The sequence below is a fragment of the Artibeus jamaicensis genome, unplaced genomic scaffold (assembly GCF_021234435.1).
Source record: "Artibeus jamaicensis isolate MK-2021 breed Jamaican fruit bat unplaced genomic scaffold, CSHL_Jam_final contig_464, whole genome shotgun sequence".
Lineage (NCBI taxonomy): Eukaryota > Metazoa > Chordata > Mammalia > Chiroptera > Phyllostomidae > Artibeus > Artibeus jamaicensis.
The window spans coordinates 7760147-7777579 of record NW_026521842.1 but is presented as its reverse complement, the minus strand read 5'-3'; the positions used below and the strand labels follow the sequence as shown (position 1 = coordinate 7777579).

At 51.0% G+C, this 17433-nt stretch overlaps 1 protein-coding gene across 1 annotated transcript in view; it reads left to right on the top strand.

Moving 5' to 3' along the window:
• Window positions 1-17433, top strand: part of PLCG2 (phospholipase C gamma 2) — a 149127-nt gene that overhangs the window by 76091 nt on the left and 55603 nt on the right. Inside the window, exons 10-19 of the mRNA XM_037142454.2 lie at window positions 2718-2819; window positions 3513-3631; window positions 5096-5181; window positions 6597-6717; window positions 7098-7266; window positions 10455-10559; window positions 11568-11657; window positions 12185-12360; window positions 13633-13833; window positions 14773-14892. Of these exons, the coding sequence (XP_036998349.2) occupies window positions 2718-2819; window positions 3513-3631; window positions 5096-5181; window positions 6597-6717; window positions 7098-7266; window positions 10455-10559; window positions 11568-11657; window positions 12185-12360; window positions 13633-13833; window positions 14773-14892 (1289 nt within the window). The remainder of the gene's footprint in view (window positions 1-2717; window positions 2820-3512; window positions 3632-5095; window positions 5182-6596; window positions 6718-7097; window positions 7267-10454; window positions 10560-11567; window positions 11658-12184; window positions 12361-13632; window positions 13834-14772; window positions 14893-17433) is intronic.

The window sequence follows — 17433 nt, the reverse complement described above, 5'->3', positions numbered from 1 at the left end:
CTTTTATTGGGTTGTAATACACAGGAATACAGGCGGTAGGGATCAAACAGTAGATAACATTTCAAAGAAATCTGAGGGCTTACTATGAGTCAGAGTCTGTCAGGAAGAGAGTTGCAGAAACTTTGGGAGACATACTCATTTCCTCTCCGACCCTTATCATATGAATGAAAGCACTCTTAGCAGAGCAGATATCGCAGGTTAATCAGCAAGTCTTTGTGATGCCAGATTTCCCCCAGGACATGCTCTAGCAAGGCAAGGAGCTGCACCTTTCCCCAACAGGTATTCAGGTTTAAGGGGATTAGAGCCAGGAGGGGCTTCTCCCAGAGGACATGGAGACTAGGCTTTGTCAAAGCTGGGGGGGGGGGCAAGAGTCCATTGCTCTTTGTTGCAGCCCCCAGAGTCCTTCCATGAAGGCCTCCCAGGTGATCCAGTCTGGCTTAGGTTGCCCCCCACTGTGAGGGGTCTTACCCGTCATTGACTTCCGACCAAGCTCTGGGGACAGGGAGAGGAACTGAGGCAGCGTTTGCTACCAGAGACAGGCTTTGTCTCCTGTGGCTGGCATTCCAAAGGTTGTCTCTCACCCTTAGCGACAAGGGGTAGAGATACAATTCCTAAAATCAGGCAGAGCGGTCTACTACAGTCCTCTTTAGATAATGGTGGAATAGCTACCTGGAAGGTAATTAAATTCAAGGTTTCAACATACACTAAGGATGCAAGCAATCTTTTGCTGGTTTTGCCCTGCAGTTAACCCATTGACATCTCTTGTCCCTTTCTTGTGTACTCTGGTCTGTGGTCATTTAATTTAGGACATCTCAGAATTGTCTTCTTGTCAGCAGTTACATGGCTAACCTCCTGGGGACAAGAAGCCTTATATCCCAGAATCTGCCACCTAGTGCTGCTTAATTTTCTCACAGGGGAGAATGACAGGCTCCCTCCACTGCCCTGGCCCCTTCCCTGGACTGCCCTCAGAGATCGGGGACATGGACCAGGAGCAAATTGCAGGAGCTCTTCACGTGTGAGACAGCCCATGAGCATCTGCGTGATGGCCTGGCTGACCCTTACTGTCCCATGTGCCCAGTGCTTTGTGAGGTGACGCTGTGAATGGAGCCAGTCATCTAGGACATTTGATTGGTGTGATGGGTGCTCACGTGTGGGGTAATCACTGTAGCACTTGGTGTGCCAATTGGTACAACTTTTCCTAGAAAGCACTTAGGAAATACACAATTAAAATGAAAACTTTGAAAAGAGGGTATATACTTTGATTAAATAATTGCCCTTCTAGAAACTTATCCTAAAGCGACAATGGCAGCATTTTCAATAGTGGTAAAAACTTGGAACAGATCAAAATCTCCATCAGGGGACTGGTTAAGTCTCCCCGAGTCCAGCCCTGGGAGGGAGGGGTCACTCTGTAGAAAGGGGGTTAAGACAAAGACCTCCAAACTGATGTGCCTGAGTTGGTCCCAAGCTCAATGTTGGGTCAAGTCGTTTATTTAATGACCTGACACCCCAGTTCCCCCATTTATATAATGAAACTAATATGTGCCTTCTGGGGCTGTGTGGTTCACAGGAAGCCACTACATGAAAAGATTTAGCGCAGAGCCTGGTGTGCAGTCTGCACCCAGTGTGACCGCCCTCGCCACGTCCTACTCCTGTCCCCATCGTTCTTATTTTCATTAGTGTGGAGTCCTAGCACAGTACCCCCTACCAAGTAGATGTGTTTTTTAACCCCCAGTTTGTATTTTGAACTTCAGGCAGCATTGCTTTGAGAGAGAGAGAGAAAAACAACATCCATGTGAGAGAGAAACATCAATTGGTCACTTCTTGTAAGCACCCTGACTAGGGATGGAACCCACAACCTAGGTTTGTGCCCCATCCAGGAAGTGAACCTGTGACCTTTTGGTCTAGGGGATGAGGTTCCAGCCAGCTGAGCCACACTGGCCTGGGTAGGCAGAAGAGTCCTTATTGGCAGTCATCAAGATCCAGGCTATGTCAGCTAAGCACCCATGCTTTTCATGAGAAAGCTTTGCAGAAGGAAGGAGGAAGCGTCTGCTCTTTTGGGGACATCAGAGCCTGGCAAGGCCTTGGCATGACATGTCCTGCATTGAGTTTCACGTTCTAGTATGCAAAGATTTCAACACCTCCATATTCAAATGAACAGGCTGTTCCCTAGTCTCCTCGCTGTTTTGTGTCCCTTATACAAATAGATTTGCAAGACTCAACAGTGAGGCCCGTTGTTCATGTGCAGCCACCCTCCGGGGAGGCTGTGTCTCCACCACCTCATTTGTGTCTGCCCTTCAGCATTGCTTTCTTTCATGCATCCTACTCTGCCTCTTCCCGTGCAACCACACACGCATCCAGTTGCACACATCCAGTTGCACATTTGCACATCGCACCTTTGCTTAACGGTAGAGGCTTTAGAATATTCTGAATCCAGAAAGCATTAGCCAAAGTCGAGTCTGTGGGTCCTGTTTTCTCCGTTTGCCTGGTGAATACTTGAGGTTGTGGGGTTTGGAGAGGAAAACAGTGAAGTTACTTTATATCACACCTTCTCACAGAAATTGTGCTCAGATGTTGTTACTCCCACGGAGTGGATGAGGAAGTGCAGAGAGGGTACGTGGCTTGCCCAGGGTCCACCAGGCAAGTCACCGTGATGGTCAGACATAACTTTTTTGCCAGTCCTCATCTCGGTGATTTCTTGTTCTCTTTGTCATTCTAAGGAGCTCTGGGCTCAGGATCTGAACAGAGTCCGCAAGAGGATGACAAAGTTTATCGACGACACGATGAGGGAAACTGCGGAGCCCTTCCTATTTGTTGATGAGGTGAGTGGGCTTCTTGTGAGCTGTTCCACAAGCGCTGGTTTTCTTCCAGTCTTTCCCTCGTCCTTGTCTCCTTGACCTTGTTTCCGGAGTGCATTTCTTGCTTTTACCACCAGAGGGCGCTCGCTGCCAGGGAGAGCATGGTAGGCACACCAAATTCAGAGGTTTCGGGGTTCCTGTGAGCTGTTGTTAACAGTTGCGCTTGGCTGTGAGCGAGGCAGCAGGGGGGGCGGTGAGGCTGAGGAGAACTGGCATCTCCTGTGCCCTGCAACGTTGTTCCCAGAAAGCAGAGTGTTACCCCAGTGTCACTCAACCTTCCAATTTTTTTTAAAGGGGTAAAGAATTGGGGTATTACATTTCCTGCCTTTTAAATGTTATGATACTGTTAATGTCTTGTTTATCAAGTTGGTGGTTTCACAAATGCTTCTGGTATTATTATACCTTAAAACCTATGATATACGGGAAGCACATATTCTTGTAGTAGCATATTTTAGGGCCCACATTAAAAAGGAAACCCTGTCATCAGTGAAACCTGTCAGAACAGCCTGTCGCATGAGTTTCTGCGAGGAAACCTGGAGACCTCCTGCTGTCCCTGAGCTGCCATTTCCCTGTGCCGCACAGACCAGAACGAACCAGCTATCCTCCCTCCTTGTCTTCATCGTGGTGATCCTGTCTCTGTGTGTGTGACCCCACTAGTTCCTCACGTACCTGTTTTCACGGGAGAACAGCATTTGGGATGAGAAGTACGACGTGGTGGACATGCAGGACATGAACAACCCCCTGTCTCATTACTGGATCTCCTCGTCACATAACACGTGAGTGTTGCCACCAGCCCGGGAGGGGTTGCAGGTGACGGGTGATATGGCGGGCATCCCAGTGCACTGCTTTGGCAAAGCCCGTGGGCAGAGTGCAGGGCCACACTGCACACCGCGCAGACTGGAATATACAAGCGCTTCTGGAAGGGGTGGCATTACAAGGATCATCCTTTTTCTGTGGCCCTGAAAAGCCAGTCAGTCAGCAAAGCTGGTGTTTTCACAGTTTGGGCATCTCAGAGTAGCAATTGAATGGGTCGTTGAACTGGTATTTACTGCCTCCCCTGTGCTTACTGGGTACTGGACAGGTAGCAGTAAACAGGGCAGGACAGAGTAGCACTGTTCCCATGTGCTTGGAGGGGAAAAGACCTCTTTTGACTCTTCACAAAGGATAGGAGTTGGTGAGAGGAGAGCAGGTGGTGAAGTGAGAAAGAGGGTTTTAGACAGAGGGACCGCATGTGCAAAGGTCCAGGGGCAGAAGGAACTGAGAGGGGTCTGTTAATACTAGACTGTGGAATCCGGGGTGGGGGAGGAGGTGTTGTGTGGCAGGAGGGGAGGTTGGTGGGGTCAGCTTGAGTGGAATCTTTAAGTGACAGCAGGGGCAGCGGGAGCCACTGATGGCTTTTAAGCCAGAGAGCAACATGCTGAAATTTACATCTTTGGAAGATTACCCTGGACCCTGATCGCAAAACAGAAAATAGACTGGAAGGGAGAAACGACATTGCACTTAAGTTCCAGTATTTAGTCTGCCTTATACGGTGAGAGGGTGAAGGCCTCGGCTTTTGGGTCCCCAGGAGCTGTAGGTTGGTGCTTTCCCAAGTGCCATTCCAGTCAGGGGTTGGCCAGGCCCTTGAGCTTATCTCCAGCCATTTTGGAAGCTAAAGTCATTTCAGAGGCAAATTGGTTTCATGCTTCTCTCTTCCCTACTACATCCATTGGTGTAAGAGGGAGTGGTGAATTCTGTCAAACCTGGAAGACAACGAAAGAACAAACTCTTAAAGGGGAACATGAGGAAGAGGAGAGTGCATAAAAATACATATTTTTATGTCTGATGCATGTAGTTCACAACATAGTAAATTCCACCAGTAGTTGTTGATCACTTATTCAGTGCCTGATTCCCTGATATCAAAATGATGGCCCGTCTCTGCCCTGTTCAGACTGAGGGCCAGTGGGCAGCCAGGGGAGAGTTGCTCATTTATCATGTGCTGTAAATCTCACTCCTGACACCCTTTGACCCAGTTCTCAAAAGAAGACATGGTCTCAACCCGATGCACGGATTACCAAGGTGGTTTACTGTTCACATCCTGTGATTGTGGCCTGAGTCTAAGGTGTGGCCATACAACGGCAAGTTTCCGGCCCAGATCCTAACCCTGGGTCTTTCTAGCCAGGAGGAACTCAGGCCTTTAGGGGCTTGGGCTGAGAAGTTCCCCACGGACACCTTCTGCAGTCCCGCCTTCTCTCCTTCAGGTACCTCACAGGTGACCAGCTGCGGAGTGAGTCGTCCACAGAGGCATACATCCGCTGTTTGCGCATGGGCTGTCGGTGCATTGAGCGTGAGTAGCCTTTTCCTGGTGGAGGTAACACCCTCCTCTAACAGTGGCTCATGGTCCCTGCCAGTTTCTCAGCTGAGTGTTGGCGCCCCCTACAGGCCAAGAGCCCCAGTTGCTCTCTGGTCCCTCAGCCTGGAGGAGGCTGAGGCCAGGAAAATATTGGCTGTTCAGTGACCTCTGCTCCCCTTTACTGAGCCCACCTACCTCTGTGCGGGGTAGGCACAGTGGAGTCCCTGTTGTTGAGCTGGCCAACCTCTGCCACCTGCAGTTGGATGCTTTTTGGTTTTAAAGGTGAATAGTAGGGGTGGGTGGGACAGGCTAAGGGAGACACCAGTGCTTGTAGCATCTGGGGTAAGGGATGCGGCCATCAGTGGCAGGGACCTCTCCCCAGAAGAAAACTGTCCCCACCTACCCGGAGCCTGGTCGGGTAGGGCCCCAAACCCATCTAGATGGCGTCCTGACATTCACATCTTTGGATGTGGCCTGACAATGGAAGGCCTGGGAGGCTGGCAGCAGAGATGGCTTTATTGGCCTTCTGTTCTCCCTCAGTTCCCTTCAGGGCTTTTTTTAGAGGAAGGCAAATGAATGCCCTTCAAGTGTTAGCAGCTGGCCCAGCCCTGGATGCCATCCTGATCATTCTTGTCACGGTTGCTCACATACACCCCAGGACAGGTGATTCCAGGCACCTGGACGCGCCCAGGGTCCAGCTGCTTCCTCCCATGTCCTCATCTCTTACTCCCTGGCCTGACTCGACTGCCAGAGGCGCACAGGTGTGTTAGGCCGGGAAAAGGATCATCAGTGGTTTAGGCTCCAACTTTATTTTTAAAAAAGTATCATGGTATCAGACTTTAACAGCACTTATTCCTACAGAGTATTGCCTATTTTATACTTTTTCCCGTCTTGGGAAAGAGCGAATGTGAGAAAATGAAGTTTGACACTGTTGCCCCCGTTACCTCGGGGGTGACGTACAGGGGTGCTCGCCTCCTACAGAATCCAGTTCTGTCTGAATATTTTTCTCTGAACCTTACAGAATAAATTTTCACATCGCTGCATGTTATTTCTACCAACAGGAAAAGCAAGCCAAGACTCAGACAAGTGAAATCAGAAAATAAAACATAACGTAAATATCTCTTTAGAAGAGAAACATTTAAAATAGTTTTTTTTTTGACAAATGTATTGAATTACAAAGGGACCTTTATTTAAACAGCCAGAATCTTCCTCTAACTGCACAGGTGACACCTGTCTTCATGGTGGTGGCCCCTAAGTTCAATGATTAGGTTTGTCCCCATGTACTAGTAACTGAGCTGGTGCAGGGGTGAGGGCTGATCTCTAGCTGACCGGGCACGTGTCTGCTGTCAGTGGACTTGTGAGGTGGCAAGAGGCGGACCGGTGGTGAGGCCACATGTTTCTCCCCGCAGTGGACTGCTGGGACGGGCCCGAAGGGAAGCCCATCATCTACCATGGTTGGACACGGACCACCAAGATCAAGTTTGATGATGTCGTGCAGGCCATCAAAGACCATGCCTTTGTCACCTCAAGGTCAGTTGTCTGATTTCTAGGTGGTTCACCTTTAAGGGAAAGACAGCTAAGGTTGAACACACAGACAGACACCCCTCCCTATCCCCACACTCAAGAACGCACAGAGACACAAAAAATATACCAGCCTGCATTTCATCTAAGTCACTCCCAAGTCCTTGGCTGATTGATGGCGCCCCCTACAGGCCAAGAGCACAAGTCACTGACTTGTTTCAGAGCCTGGAGGAGACTGGCATTGGGAAACCATGTTGCTCTTCAGTGACTTCAGCTTCCCCACGCTGAGTCCACCTGCCCCTCTGCTGGGCTGGCCTGGGTGGGGCAGCAGCTGCTCTGCCAGGCAGGCTCAGACGGAGGGCCCGCCTCCTTGCCCCCGCCACCTGCAGCTTCCCTGTGGTCCTGTCCATCGAGGAGCACTGTGGCGTGGAACAGCAGCGCTACATGGCCAGAGTGTTCAAGGAGGTGTTCGGTGACCTGCTGCTGATGAAGCCCACGGAGGCCAGTGCTGACCAGCTGCCCTCACCCAGCCAGCTGCGGGAAAAGATCATCATCAAGGTAGGCAGGCTTGGGCTGCCGTCATTTATTCAGGGGAGCCGAGGCTCAGCGCCAGGCTCCAGGTCCCACTGCCCTGCTTCGTGACACTGTCCTTACTAATCTGTGATCCTGGGCAAGATCAGTTAGACTCTTGGTGCTTGTATGTCCTCGTCGGTCTGGGGGTGGATAATAACCACCCACATGGTTAGTGTGCCGTGTGCTTAGAACTGCACCTGCGCCATTGCAGTGCTATGTAACTATTAACTCATTCATTCTTTGGGAAGACCTTCACCACGCCCCTTTCCAGTCCTGTGCAAGGTGCTAGGGGTGCTCCTACCCTTGGGAGCTCCCAGTCCAGTGTGGGAGGTGGACTGGAGGTGGACAGTTGCTCCAAGGGGCTGAGTACACTCATGGGTGGTGTGCCAGGTGCTATTGGAGAGATGAGTGATTGCCGTGCCCAAGAGTGCCAGGGACGCCACGGACAGGCAGTTGTACGACTAGGAGAGAGAAACCTGGCATATGGCGGCTCGAAGCATGTAAGGGTTTATTTCTTCCTCATCAGAAAGAGAGTGTTTTGGAAGCTTTTGGAAGCTCTCAAGTCTGGCCCACAAGGTCATCCAGGGACCCCAGGTCCTGTTCTACAGTCTCCTAGGGAAGGGCTTTCAGCTGGGGTTCCACAGTCCCCCAGGAATCCACAGATAGAACTCAGGAGGGGTGACGTGTGGACTTGGGGAAAATGTTGCCTCCTTATTAACCTATAAGTAAGACTTAACATCTCCTTCCATTATGAATATTGGCAACAGCCCACTTGGGGCTTTGCTGCCAGCAGAAATCACGGATATTTTTATGTCACAGCCACGGCTAATGCAAATATTTCTGAGTAATGTTGGGCTCGTCGCCACTTTGAAGTTATGGCAGTTCTTAGAACTGCCTCTAGATCTTAATATAAGATATTAATAAAGAAAGCACATATTTTATATATTGCAAGTATTTTTTATTTCATATACTAGTAATTGTATTTCAACATAGTTTCTCATAATATTTTTTAAAAGATTTTATTTATGTATTTTTAGAGCGAGGGGAAGGGAGGGAGAAAGAGAGGGAGAGAAACATTGATGTGAGAGACATTGATCGATTTGCCTCTCACACATGTGCCCTGACTGGGAACCGAACCCAAAACCCAGGTGTGTGCCCTGACCGGAAATCAAACTGGTGACCTTTTGCTTACAGAACGATGTCCAACCGATGGAGCCGCACTGGCCAGGGCTGTCTTGTAATCTTGTACATTATAAACATTTCGAGAAAGGGGTCCTCAGTCTTCTCACAGGCTTCAAGGGAGTCCAAGGCTCGAATGGTGGAGGCTCTGCCCGAGGGCACTGCCCTGGTGTGCGTGGTAGAGCTCCAGCTCTCAGGAAGGGAATGTGCTGGGGTCCGGGCAGCGATTTCCGGTAAATGTGTACACGTCAGCTGTACACGTCCCACCCCGCCCTGTTCAATGCACAAGAACCTGGTCACACGACCATACCACCTGCAAGGGAGCCTCGGATATGCAGTCTCTAGTTGGGCAGCCAGTAGTGGAAGGAGTGAGATGGATTTCATGGACCACAGCAGGCTCATCTGAAAGGAGGGGTAGGTGTTTATTAGGCAGATGCACTGGGGACAGTCCCCATGTGCCAGGAAGTCACGGTCTAGTGGGGAGACCAGCCCATCAACAAGTAGTACCCATCAGTGTGAGGGGGCATTGGTGCCCGCAGGTCTAAAAGCACCAGCGTATTTGGAAGATTTGGCTGAGATCCTGGGGCACTCTTGTCTGAGACATGAAGGGAAGGCAGGACAGGAGCCGAGGCCAGGAGGGTCCATGGCTTCTCAGGCATTTGGTCACTGAGTCTTCAGGGGACCTCATGGCATTTCTGTTCCCGGCTCATTTGACGCTGCCCTCTGTTTCTGTTAGGACAGCTCTCTGCATGTCCCCAGGGATTTCCCGCTCTTGTTTTAGGGTGCGAAGTCCCCTTTTAGAACAACCACTGCCCCAGCTGTGGTACTTCATGGCTCACCCCATCCTGTTGCAGGGAACGGGGATGGAAATAGCATTCATGACACAATCAGTGTGCGCCACACACCAGTCCTGGGCTAGGCACAGTCGTGTTTACTTATCCCATCCCATCATAACCCTGTGAGGCTCGCCTGGGCCCCTGGCCCACTTTGCGGGTGTGGGCGCTGAGGTGCAGAGTTGTTAAGTGACTGACTCAGCCGAGGTTGCTCAGTCCCTTTCAGAGACTAATTCAACGCTGTGCCGGCCAGACCCCTTCTGTCATGCTTTGCTGTTTACAGGTGTCTTACATGCCCCTTGGCTTACAGGAACCCACAGGGATGTCATTACACCCAGTTGACAGAGAAAGTTACTGAGATTGAGAAAGAAATTGTCACACGACCAAGGGTACACAGCTAGTAGGGTGACCCCCTATCCTGAACTGTCTTCACCAGGTCACCACTACCTGGGATTTGCAAATGCTTGTCCAGGTGGGTGGTCAGTCGGTACTCACCCAGGTGAGCATCTTATCATCATGTTAGTCTTACAGATGAGCAGTGGGAGGCTCAGAGAAGTGTGGCCGCCTGCCCCGGGTCACACAGCCGACAAAGCAGCGGCAGTGCTGTTTGCACCCAGTGCCCTCCCCCTCCATCCTCAGGGTGCCTTCTGCTGCCCTGCAGGCCCCGCGCCCGCCGGACGGGAGAATGCCCAGCACGTGGGTGGCATCGTGGACTCAGTATTTATCGTGCTCTTAATCACTGCTAAGCTACCACAGGAGATTCAACAGGGAATGAAACAAAGTCCCAGGGAACCTTTAAGCATTTTTAATGGTCCATTTGCGTGATCCTCACAGGACCTGCACTCTAGCAGGGAAGATAGAAGGCAAACTGATAGCCACATAGAAACACATAGACTGAGAGTATGAAAAATAACTCTCAAGGGCTAGAGAGTGAATGAAGGGGTGGGAAGGGAGGTGTGGGCTCCTTTCAGATCCAGTAGCCGAGGAAAGCTCTCTGAGGAGGTGACACAGAGTGCAGAGCTGGTGTCGTGAGAGAGGAGCCAGGCCGCAGGACAGGCAGTGCGGTAGCGCTGTGTGGCACTGCGGACGGACACCTGCAGGCTCCAACATGCTAGACCGGGGTCTTGAGGGGGACAGGCGGTCTGTACTCTTCCCCCTCAGCATAAGAAGCTGGGGCCCCGAGGCGACGTCGACGTCGACATGGAGGACAAGAAAGATGAGCACAAGCAGCAGGGCGAACTGTACATGTGGGACTCCATCGACCAGGTGAGCCCCGCGCACCCGCCCCTTCCCAGGCCTTGAGCGTCTCCAAGGCCTGCTGGACGGCTCCTGCCTTCCTCCCATTTTGACCCGAGTGATTATCATTATAATGAAGCTTTATTTTTCTTGTACACTTTTAATGTTTTGTTTTGAAATAATTTTGTATTCAGTATAACATACTATATACTTACACCCACACAGAATATACCCTGCACCCAGATTCCCCAAATGCTAACATCCTACACGATCAGAGTGTGGTGACTGTAACCAGGAAGTTAACATCGGCACAGTACCAACTCGTTCACGGGCCTTATTCCAACAGCACCGATTTGTCCACCAATGTCCTTTTTCTGGTCCAAGAACCAAGTCTGGCTGCAACAAGGCTCTTAGTTGTCCCAACTCCTCGGTCTCTTCCAATCTGAGACAGTTCCACGGCCATCCTTGTTTCTTGATAAGAGGCACTTTGAGCCCTCACAGCACCTCGTATTCCATAATCTAACATGCAAATCCACTTGAGTATATTTTTATGTGTCTATTCTTATGTCCTAGAAATAAACGTTAAAAATGGTTAAGATTTAAAGAGAAGTGAGTCACAGTGAAATGTGGAAGAAAGGGTCTCTAAACAAACTAAGAAATCCTGCAAGTCTTAAAAAGTGAATGAAATGGAAAAACAGTCATAAATAAAAAGTTGTGAGGACATAAAAACAATCCCATCATTCATAACGGTGTCAAATTAAATATGAAATAGAAACTTGGCATTATGTCATATCTACCCTTGGATACACTGAATAGAAAAGTTCTGAAAATGCCGAAGGAAACTCCAAGTAAATAGATGTTTTAAAAGACGTGTCTAAAAGGGGGTTGAAGTTTATGGAACCACCATCAATGTCCATGAAGGTGGGAAAGGCGAGCCCCAAGGTAATGCTAGGGTGATGCTGCCAGGCAGGGACTCTGGGCCCCTGAGTCGATGGGTAGATACTTTGGGGACAAGTTAATGCTGGTTGCACTTTCTAGAAATGGACTCGGCACTATTGCGCCATCGCCGATGCCAAGCTGTCCTTCAGCGATGACATTGAACAGACCATGGAAGAAGAAGTGCCCCAGGTAGGTGGAGACCTAGATGGCTCCTCTCATCTCTTTGGGTACCCAGGCCTCCCTGGCTCTTCTCTGATTGGCTGACTGCCCTAGGACTTAACCAATGAGATTCAATGGTCATTCCTGTTCTCTGAAGGGTCTGAAGGGCATGTGCTTCCTGGAGAAAACTGGGGTTTCGATGTTTTCTCTGGCCCCGTGCCCTGGTCTGGTCACCAGCTTTCCCTTCAGGCTGCTGGCCATCCTTGGTGCTGTTTCTTGAGTGTTGCTCTTTCCTTTGCAAAAGCATGAGGGCTCCACTGGGGATCCCTTACCCTTGTCTCAGGAGGCTACCACAGATTGGGGGGGCTGTCTAGAGTAGGTTAGTGGGCAGGTGAGGGCAGCAGGAACTGTCTTTCCAGATGTCTTGGGATGAAGGCAGGCCGAGGCCAGCCTGTCTGTTTTCAGCCCCCCGAATCTGTGTGTGAAGAGGGACCAGTCTCATGATGCAGGGGGTCTGGCCTAGGTTTTCCGAAACTCCTCCTCTCTCTGTGGCCCAGGATACGCCCCCCACCGAGCTGCATTTTGGAGAGAAGTGGTTCCACAAGAAGGTGGAGAAGAGGACGAGTGCCGAGAAGCTGCTGCAGGAATACTGCTCCGAGATGGGGGGCAAGGACGGAACCTTCTTGGTGCGGGAGAGCGAGAGGTTCCCCAACGACTACACCCTGTCCTTCTGGTAATGGCCCTCTGCCCGAGGCATGCCTGCCGCCTGCTCACAGCGGGCGGATGGGGGCGCTGGGTGGCGAGTTGTGGGAGCTCAGACCAGACGTGGGCAGGCCCGGACCAGAACCCAGACTTCATTTAGTGAGAGGTGTGGGCAGGGCTTGGGTGTGGTGGGTGAGGCCCAAAAACTTGGTAATCACAATTAGTGACATTTCAATGCACTAATATTAAAAAAAAATCAAAAGTAATGTAAAAAAATGGCTATGAAGAAAATATCAACATTTTTAATAAAAGCAGGATCTGACTCTTCACTTAAGACAATGCGGCCTCACTCACCTTCCCCTAGTCCCAGCCCTGGGTCAGGTGGTATGAGCCTGGCTGTTCTCTCGGCCTCCTGGACTCTCCCGCTCCTTGTCTCTAAAACAGACATTCTAAAGGCAGTCTTGTCGAGCTGTCACGAGTTCTCATTCACTCATGCATTCGCTCATTCACTCGCTCATTCATCTATGCCTTCATTCATTAAAAGACACTTATCCAGTGCTCGCTCTGTGGTAGACACTGTGCTTCAGCAGTGATCAGACAGGCAGGGTCTCTGTCCTGATGGAGATTAGTCTGGTGGGGAAGATGGACAATGAAAGATTAATCACGCAAACGATACATGATTGCAGTTGTGCTAAGTGCAGTGAGACAAATGCACGATGTTATGAGGGTCTGTTAGAGAGGAATCTCATGTAGTGTTGGGGGGAGGGTGATGGTGAGGGAAGACTTCCTGAAAGAAATGGTGTTTAAATTGAGACTTGAAGGATAAAAGTTATAATAAAATACAAAAAAACTCTGATAGCTAACACATTCGTACCACACGCCAGGCAGCATTCCAGGCGCATTTTGTGTGGCGTCTCTCAGGGCAGCTCTCTGATGTGGATGCTGTCACTGTCCTCATTTGGCCACTAGGATAATGATACAGAAGCTCAGAGAGGACAGCTCATGTGGCAGGGTCAGAATCTGAACCCAGGTCTTCTGGCTCCAGGGTAGCAGTATGTAGGTAAAAGGGGGAGAGTGGGTGGAAGAGGGAGGGAGAATGTTCTGGAATCCAGAAAAGGACCAGCCTGTGCTAAAGCCTGGGTTCTGTTCTAGGAGCAGAGGGAGGCCTGTGCGGCCACACCTAGTGTCCCCCGCGTCAGGACCCCAGGCTGCACTTCCGGGTCCAGCCTGTGTTCTCTGATGCCCAGGTGCAGGAAGGCCAGCCGGCCTGGCCTGCGCACTGATGTTGTCCCTCTGCCCGCAGGCGGTCAGGCCGGGTCCAGCACTGCAGGATCCGCTCCACCGTGGAGGATGGGGTCATGAAGTACTACCTGACTGACAACCTCATGTTCCCCAGCATCTACGCCCTCATCCAGTACTACCGCGGGACGCACCTGCGCTGCGCCGAGTTCGAGCTCCGGCTCACTGACCCCGTGCCCAACCCCAACCCCCATGAGTCAAAGCCGTACGTGAGCCCAGGCTCCCGGGGCATCCCATCCGTGGGTTTAGCTTGGGTGCAGGCACCCCGGCCGATTGAGGTCATCAATCAGAAAAGCCTTCCCTGTGGGTGTGTGGGGGCCCAAATTCCTCTGGGGTCCCTTCAAGTTCCCAGTGTGGCCACAGTTTCCAAACTCCTTTCCAGATACTCTTACTTTTGCCCCATTTCTTTCTTCTCTCTTCCTTTCTTCTGCTTTATCTTCATGGTTCTGAACTGGTCCAAAGTAATTTCAGATTAATTTTGGCCCAGTGATGTTTTCTACTTGGCAAAGATCGTTCCTGTTTGTCCTGACAGTCAACAAGGAAAAAATAATGATAAAGTTTTTCCTTCATTTTTTACCTGGTAATGTGAATATCAGTAATGCCTTGCAAAGGGTTAACCAATTCTGGAGACAAAGACAAATACAAAAATTTTTAAGCAGGAAGCTGTTCAAGTACACAATTCCAAGAAAGCCTCATAACTTACAGCAACTTTATTTTTCATTTCTCTTGTCTATATTCATACAGAATATTGCCTTTTAGATTTTGCTATTTCACTTCTTTACAAGTACGCAAAGACCAGCGAAACAAATAAATGAAACCCCTGTCTACAGTGCTATTCACTGTGGCTTCTGCCTCCATTTCTCTGTGCCGCCCCTGGTACTGGCAATTCAGAGGCGGGCAGGGGTGGGGGGCGGTAAAGATTGTTTGGTTTATTCTCTTATGTTTCAAACAGATGCATGAGATGAACCTTTCACCCCAGCTATATCTTGGTGGTCTTTTTACAAATGCGCTCTTCAGAGGCGTTTTGGACGGGAGGCCCACAGGTTTCCATGGTGGTTTCTGGGGCCTTTAGGTATCCTCAGGTGCCTTATGTCCTCCTCTGTGGGTGGCCCTTCATCTGGCCGTTTCCGGCCTTGTGCTGCAGGTGGTACTATGACGGGCTGAGCCGTGGAGAAGCGGAGGACATGCTGATGAGAGTTCCCCGGGACGGCGCCTTCCTCATCCGGAAGCGGGAAGGCAGCGACTCCTATGCCATCACCTTCAGGTAGGCACGGCGGGTGGGGGTGGAGGGGGTAGAGCCTGCTGCACGCTCTCCCCTGCTGCGTGTGCTCCTGAGGGGGCTCAGGAAGGCCAGGCATGGAGAACAGAGAGGGACCTGCAGGTGGGAGTTTATTTAGCTCAGTGTTCTCCCCCTAGAGGGCCAGCAATAGTGACAGCAATAATAAGAACAGCAGCAGCCTACATTAATATGTGCTTTCAGTGTGCTGGGCACTGGTCTGTATTCTTAACGATCTGTGATCATGATCGTTATTTTTCAGAGGAGGAAACTGAGGCTCAGAGAGGTTGAGTAACTTGCTGAAACATGCAGCCAGTAAGTAGTGGGGCTGGGATTCAAACCCAGGCATCTCTGGTGGCCCAGATGAGTGATGTTACAGATCTGATTTCCTCCCAGCTTTACTTGCCCCCCAGCACTGCCAGTGAGAAGGCTGCATAGACCAACCACCTCTAGGACTGTGTTTCTCTACTTTAATTCGCTCCACGACACTGGGCTCCCTCAGTTCCCACCAGTGGGGTGTTGGAGGTAGAGTCCAGACCCACTTCATCACGCTGTCCCTCCGTCCTCCCAGCCCCAGTGGATTCTTGGTGATACTAACAGAAGACTGGCTACTGTATGTACACGTTCCTAACTAATGTCCCAGACGCTGGGCTGCCTTTGAGGCTTTGTTCAGTTGAGCCCTTCACTGTAGCTGGTGAGGAGTAGATCTAGTTTTACAAGTAAGGACATGGAGGCTCAGACAGGTAGAGTGAGCTGTCTGGAGCCACACAGCGTGGCCGAATTTCCGACTTGGGCCTGCTCCCCTCCAAAGCCTCTGTTCTTCACTGTGAGGTCTCAAGCAAAAGTGGCCTTCAAACTGGATCAAACGGGCCCTGTGGCTATTTTGCTCAGCCTGCATGGAGATGTTAAAAACTGAGAAATTTCACTTGAAAATTCAGGTTGCTTCTTATGAAATGTGGGAGGAGGTGGTAGAAGTGGGCCCATGTTCTTGCGTGGTGATGGAGGCTACCAGGCCCAGTGTGCCTGGCCCCCCCCATTCCTTTCGGTCCTGTTACTCTGGCCGCCCCCTGGGTTCCTCTGCCAGGCTTCCCGTTCCGCGGTCAGTCATCTTCGAGCTGCCTTTGTGTGCGTGTGTGTGTGTGTGTGTGTGCGCGCGCGCGCACGTGCGTGTGTGGTCACAGTCAGAGGTAGGGGATGATTGTCATTATTACTGCCATTTACCAAGGACCTACTATGTGCTGGCGTTGGCCAGCGTGGCTCTTTTGTGTTTTGTGCTGCCAGCAGGGAGGTCCTGCACTTCTTGGCATTGGCCTTGCCCTTTGCCCCTTTCCCCAAAGCTCACAGGGATGCCCCCTCTGCCTGGATGGGAACTGGGCTGGCTTCATGGAGCATCTGCTGCACCAGCCACCACGCTGGGTGCTGGGGGTCATATTGCAGCCTTGTCAGTCAGGATGCTGTTGGGTATGAGTGACAGACACCACACTCAATGGCTCAAACAACCGAGATAGGTGTGATCCGCGGGCCACCTGCTGAGAGGCTCCCACAGACCTGGGCACAGGCCCCACTTGAAAGTCCTCAGGAGGCTGTCTGTGTGCCATGCTGCTCTCTTTGTGGCCTCATTTGCAGGTGGCTTTATCTGGGGGGCCAGGGCAGGGTCCAGCAGAAAGGATGAATCCTGTCATGTACCTGCACTGGCCCCTGCTTGAGCTGGGTGCCATGATGCTGATTGGTACCTTCAGCCAGCCGTGGGGTCGGGGTCAGTTCACTGGAGCCATGTAGGTGAAGATTTGTGCCTGGTTTATGTGTGTCCACCATCCTGTCTGCATGTCTGTCGTCCCCATGAGATTGGAGGCACCCTAAAAGCCCAAGTTTTTAATTTTAAGGTATCAGTAAATGTTCAGTGAGCACCTACTGTGTGCTAGTTTCTGGGTGGGGCTCCCGAAATACAGGAGTGGCAACAATAGCCTGCTCTTGCTCTCACGAGGCCGGCCCTCTGGCGGGGATGGGAGATGTCATCTTGCTCTCAAGTGTTCCTTGCCGTTAACCGGTGTTCTCCTGGCTCGTGTGGGCCGGGAGACAGCAGCGGTCAGGAAGTGTGGGCCGAGTGAGTCTCTCCGTCGGGGAGACGCGGTCCAGCAGGTCGTGTCTTGAAGAGGAAGGTGGGGAAGGCTGTTTCCATTGTGTGAGATGGTGAGCGTCTGGCTTTCACCTGCTGCGGGCCTGTCAGGAGCCCTCAGTCATCGAAACCGTCAAAAGTGACCCCTCCTCCCCCCAGCTGGGTGGTTTAGTTGGTTGGAATGTCATCCTGTGCACCAGAAAGTGGTCAGTTTGATCCCCAGTCCGGGCGTGTATCTGAGTTTCGGGTTTGACCCCCCAGTGGGGCACATGCAGGAGGCAACCGGTCGGTTTCTCTCTCACAATAGTGTTTTCCTTTCTGCTCTCTCTCCCTTCCTCTCTCTCTCAGATCAATAATTTTTTAAATAAGATCATATCCTTGGGTAAAGATTTAAAAAAAATAAGACCTCCTCC